The 6192-nt window shown below is 41.1% G+C and overlaps 1 protein-coding gene across 1 annotated transcript; it reads right to left on the reverse strand.

The window, feature by feature from the left end:
- Positions 1-1388: 1388 nt before the first annotated feature.
- LOC104593030 (protein SIEVE ELEMENT OCCLUSION B-like) lies at positions 1389-4786 on the reverse strand. Its single transcript, XM_010252664.3, has 7 exons — positions 4422-4786; positions 4187-4303; positions 3630-4078; positions 3329-3438; positions 3073-3215; positions 2476-2970; positions 1389-2391 (listed from the first exon to the last, which is right to left on the reverse strand). The coding sequence occupies exons 1-7, from the start codon at positions 4674-4676 to the stop codon at positions 1717-1719; spliced, it is 2244 nt and encodes a 747-aa protein (XP_010250966.1). The 5' UTR covers positions 4677-4786; the 3' UTR covers positions 1389-1716.
- Between the last annotated feature and the right edge of the window lie 1406 nt (positions 4787-6192).

Here is a 6192-nt window from a genome sequence, read left to right on the forward strand (position 1 = left end):
TTTGAATGGGACAAAAATGCCCTTTTTAATAATTGATTTTTATGGCTAAAATGGTCATTGCATTATTTATATGAGAAATAAAAGAACATGGGTAAATGCATTTACCCGGATAAGTGTTTCCCAGGAAAAATTTACCCAAGTAATTGCATTTACCCGGATAAGTAACTTACCGAAATGCGAACGGGCCTTAGATGAATTATACCTATATGCATTTAAGTTAGTTTATATACTAATTTAGTTTAGATTAATAGTGATTGGAGATAAAAAAAATAAAATCAATAGAATTTTCCCTATTTTGTTAGTAAATATATTATCTAATTCAATTGTTTGTAAAGAGATAGATTCCATTTTTCTATTAATAGTCAATTCGTAGCTGATTATCCAAATAACCATGCTAGCGATGTACACATGTGTCTTGTTACCATCAAAGAGATAAAGCATTTGTTTGGAACTGTTGTCGTTGCTCTAGAAAACGGCTCCACATCAGCACCACGTAGGAAAAAACGGTGCTCTAAGAAACGAGCATTTGTTTGGAACCGTTTTTCCATAAAAAGCCAGTGTTTCAAGTCACACTTCAGAAATCGGGAAGGCATGGCTTGGATCAACGACAAATTTGGTGTTTCCTGGAGCTGTAGCTTGTTGATGCCAATAGGGCAATGATGTGGCACTGGATAATGAGTAGAAATGCAGAAAACGTTTTTTGGAGCATTGGTACCAAACAGAAAAAGATGTTGTTGCTCTAGGAAACGTTCTACCTGACAACAACGATTCCAAAAAAAAAAGGCACCAAGAAAACAATGCTTCCAACCCATACATCGACAGAGAAAACGGTGCTGCATCTGTAGCATCAATGTCAAACATATACAAAGAATACTTCGAAGAGCAACCGGTTTTGAAAACAAAAGGCAAGAATACAAAAATGGTCAAGACTAGAGGGAGGGAATCTATGCATCTTGACAAAGAGGAAAAAGAAAAGGAGAAAAAAAAAAGAAAAGCAAATAAGTAAAGAGAGAAACACATACATGATTCACATGATCAATTAAACTAATTCCTCTTGGTCGAACACCTTATCCATGCAGGCATGAGCTGATTATTTTTAAAGCCTGGCCCAATTAGTAAGTTTTTTTTTTGGGTATTTAGTGTTATGCATCATTAATAACTTCCCTCTAATGCCTTTTTCTTAAAATATTGGCAACGAGATTTGATTCCACATAAGCCTAGAACCAACTATATAAAAAAATAAAAAAAATCTATGATATAAAAAAGACATGATATCCAAACAGTTCTAATCAATCAAAACCCACACATAAATTTTGATAAATAATACTTGATTGGATATCATATCTTTTCCATATCATATAGTTGAACCCAAAAAAATAATATAACAATTAATACAAAGTCGTGGGCTTCATATTATCATTATTGTCAGGCACACAGAAACAGCATGGTCCGACTATGAAATAACGCAAACATCCGATGAATATATAATAATAAGCTACGAGAGGCAGAGGTGGAGCTAATTGCCCACCACTACCGTACCATTCAACCACATAACATACATAATATATTAATCAAAGACCACACCAAAATAAAACCTAGGAATAGGAATAGGATGGACCCTCTTCGTCCTCGATCGCCACAAGCCATCCATATATTATTTAATAAGGCAGAGGAAAAGCCCAGCCCCAGATGTTGTGGATTGGCTGTTCAGTGACTTCAGTCGGTGCAGCAACGGTACAGGATGTACTTTTCCATGGGACGGGTGCACTCGGAACAAGGCACCGTCTCCGGGATTCTCCCGACGGTCCCCGGGAGGATGAGGCGATTGCAGTGGTGCTCCGTTGGGTGGCTATGGAGATGATCATTGAGCGCCGGTATTACCCCGCCTTTGGTTGGGATGTGCACCTTCCAGTCGTTGTACTGTGAGATGGAGGAATAAATTTGGTCGCCTTTAGATCTGCTCATCTCCGCCGTGCCCCTACTGATTATTGCCCATCCTTGGTCGCTGCTGTCGAAGCTCAGCATGTTCATGATCTCGTGCATTACGTGGTCACTTTCGGAGGTCTTGCTGCTGGGCAGATGTTGTTGTATCTTGTTGTCATTGTCGGTGGTGGTCTTGCTGGGCAACTGTGTCTTTGAGTAATACATGCTCTGCAACCGTGCCCAGAAGAACCAGATCAGTGTACGTTCTGTCCAATAGTTACCGAGATTTTTCGCCTTGATGAAATCAATTATCCTCGACAATGGTAGCCTTGGCTTGCTCTTCCCCACGTACACGAACTCTAAGGGAATATTTTCTTCTTGTGCAACGTATCGTGCTGCTGTCACAAATTTCTCAATCCATTCCAGATCCTCCCCTCCATACAAACATACGTATCGCCCTTCCGCTACCTGAGGAAGTAAATCAAATATAGCGATCAGATAATTATTTATTTTAGTTATGATATATAATAAAAACAAGATTCAATATATTACCCAATTGAGAATGGTGGGATCAATCCCGTCCACCACAAAATCAAGCCTCCAAGTTTGTTCCTTCCACAAGCTTTCCTCCTTGGCGGTGGTGAAAGGGAAGGCCAAACTTCCCCAGATCCATATCATGTGGATGGCATTGGGGCAGACAACCCTACCTTGTGGATCCAACGCCACTAGGATAGGCTTCTTGCTGAAGTGCCACACCTCCTTGATGTACCTGATGACAGCCTGATCGATCAATGAGGGGTGGTTTACAGAGTACCAAGGCATGATCGATTGTAGTCGCTCAAAGTCGGTTTGCCTGCTGCTTTCATTCCATGGGACCGACTTATCCAACACCGGAAGCCAAACCATTTCGAACTGGCTCTCTGGCCTGGATGGTTGGTGACGGGATTCCAGGTACACCGTCTCCAGAATGGAAAGCTCGTCGCGGGAAATATCAAGGTCCGATATAAGCAGTAGCACATTCTTCCTCCTCAGAATCTCAAGGCCAACCTATTATATATATATATATTTTAATTTGCCATGAAATGTGATCAGTCACTGATATACAGTTCATGGGCTGGTTTAGAGAGAGAGAGAGAGAGAGAGGGAGACCTTTTTCTTGGTGGTACCATCAAAAATTGGTTGCATATCATCTTTGGAGTAAATGAGCGCTCTGAGTATTTTCATGTTGTCAATGTGGGGTGTCTCGAACAGGCGAACAAGCGTCTGAAAAGCTTCGATGTGTCTCTTCTCATCTGCACCATCATATTATATATACAATCATGATTTTATTACATGCTTAATTAGTAAAACAAAACACCAGAAGGCATATTGTCTTCATATATAGCACGTAGTAGGATGTAATCACCTATGTGTTGGTAGCAAAAGTGGAGTTGCTTCCTGAAATGTTCTTTTATGTTGTTGATCTTGTGGGCCAAGCTGGACAACTCCCAAGCCTCAGCTGTCGATGGTATGTACCTAAATTGAAGTCCAGAAACCAGAATTAATTAAGTAGCTAGTGGGGAAAATGAAGGAAGCCCTGCATTGGCAAATTTATTAATTGAGGAACGAAGTTAATATTGAAAGGGGTGATGAGCTAAGTTAATATGGGCATTGCATGTATGTATATATATATATATATATATATATATATATATTATAAAACATACTCATGACCCAAGCCAATGAGGCCATTGATCTGGGTTGCGCTGGCCACAACACCTCTGACCGTCCAATAAGCAGCGGTGGGTATAAGGCTCATAGCGACGGCCATGGGCGGTGTGTCGGTGGAGATGTACTGGGTAGGTAGCTCCTTGAACTCGATCAAGCACTTGGTTAAGTCCAGCATGGCGTTGATGAGGTTCCTAAGCCCCTCGAACCGGGGTTTTAAAAGCTCCGAGTGCTCCAATATATCAGGGAGTTGCTTAAGGAGAGCAATCGACTTGGCCAGCGGGTTTGTGGGGTAAAGCTGAGCCACCAGCCAGAACTCCCCATAGTTAACTGCGAATGCTGCTAATGAGAGAACCACCTTTGCGTCCCATGAGTAACTTGCCAGTGTGCTGAATATGGCTAGCGCTGTCGCATGTGCATCAGTTCCACCGGAGCACTTGTACGATAGCTGTTACATTCATTCATTCATATTCTTCATTTCATTAGTACCACCCAGAAAATATTTTACTTATTTATTAACCAATCCATCGATCGATCAAATGTATTCAATGCTAACCTCGCAGGAAATCTTATGTATGGTGTACGCCAATGCTTCGAGCATGCCGGCGAAGCCAAGGTGGTGGGTCTTGTCCACCAATGCATCAATGTGGGTGTGCGTATCAGCCGCAACAACCTACAAACAATGCAATCTCATTGGTCATGGCAGATAATATAATCTCTGTATTGTAATCAAATCATCAAACAGATGGATGGTGGGAGAAGCGAGGAGGGAGAGTAGAGCAGATACATACATGTTGGACGATGCCGTCTACGACATTAGTGGTGGTAGTGGCGGTGGGTGGTGAACGATGAAAGATGTCCTCGACGATTTGGAGGAGAGGTTTGACATCAACCTCTCGACCATCGTGAGCATGGGTGCCCAGTATTTGCTTCATCATCGCATTGTCGTCCGATGTCGAGAACAGATTCCGCTCGCCCCTCGGCAGTTGGGCAGACAGGGAAGTGATCTTTGGAGCTGCTGCGTGGAGCGGAGTGGTGGTTGACATTTTTTTTTATGAAAAATGAAAGAATGGAGAACGAAAGATCACAGCAGTAAAGAAGGATAGAAGGAGATAAATGAGTCTTGTTTTGGGTGTGGTGGTTTCAGGTCTTGTCAAATGGGCTGCTTATATAGCCACAAAATTTTGGAATAAAGCGTTGGCTTATTTGTATCAACTTCTTTGCTTCCAACGTGGTTTCACTCTAAAGCTGTGTGGATAAGGAATTTAGGCCCACCATTTGCTGGGCCCCCTCAATCTATACTCTTTACAGTTCGAAAGCATTTGCCCTCGTCTCTCGAGGCTCGAGCTAGCGCCGGACCCAAGCCCAAGCCCCAAGTTGATCTATCTCAATCTGTCTCGTCTGTTCGCACTTCGCAGCATATATTGCCCAGATAGTCCCTATCGTCTACGGTTGTCTATCTCCACACAGCAGCCTTGCTCGACCCTTTTCTTTCTTTCATTCTTTTTTTTCCCTTTTATCAGAATTTAAATTGATATCGTTTAGTAGTTTCCTTTTTTATTTTCTCCAGTTCCCACAGGTTCAACGTTTTGGATGTATGCATATTTGATTACCTGAAAAGGGCATAATCACACGTTGAAAAAGTTACCGGCACGGCGAATGATGAGATGCCGAAAGTTGGAAAAACACTTCATCACTTTACTCTCGCTTATTCCTTACTTGTGACTACAATTGCCTACCTACACCCACTGCATCACTCGTGGGTGACCGGCCCTGCTTCTAACACAGTATTATTTACGGGAGATGCCCTGTATGAGGAGCAGATCCCATTCGTGAGACTTCAAAAACCGTTTTGGATGATGACCACCCCGATCTAACCGTTGAATTTCATCGTTCAATTTGATCAAATAAATCATATTTTTTTATTATATCAAAACAATAAATGATTTCAGATTATCTTGTGGAGTAACTCTACATTAAAAAAACAGCGACCCTAAAGCAATTGAGAATTCTTTGAACCAATTTGGCTGCCAGCACCCGGCCAGTCATAGTCTGGTTTTTCCTGACACACATCTGAATATGCAAAGAAAAAGAAACAGCAGTGACGAAAAGAATGAAAGACTGGGAGAAACAGTTGCTTGCTTCAAACGCTGCAATTAAAAAGGTCATTGGCTTTTCAAATAGCATTGTCAGATCTTCATGTCTCAAGGAAATTTTTGCCTATTCAATTAGTAGTATAATTTTAATCTTCTTCTTGATATTTCCCCCTTTTTCCTTCAAGTAAAGAGGACTAATTTGGGCACTTCCTCTTCTTCATAAATCAAAAACATCCCTATGTGAAAAAGATAAATAAACCATTCTTTGTATTTTGTAATTATAAGCAAGGTTTTAAAAATCGACATAGAATCCGAACCATTTTAGCCATTGGTTTTTGGGTCAATGGTTTGATCATCCGATTCGAACAGATGATTCATTCCAATTGAAAAAAAAATGGCCAAAAATCATTAAATGGATTAACAATTTGACCACCCAAGTCAGTTGATTACTGACCAAGTCAACGGT

The sequence above is a fragment of the Nelumbo nucifera genome, chromosome 3, assembly GCF_055504915.1.
Source record: "Nelumbo nucifera cultivar China Antique chromosome 3, China Antique-T2T, whole genome shotgun sequence".
NCBI lineage: Eukaryota > Viridiplantae > Streptophyta > Magnoliopsida > Proteales > Nelumbonaceae > Nelumbo > Nelumbo nucifera.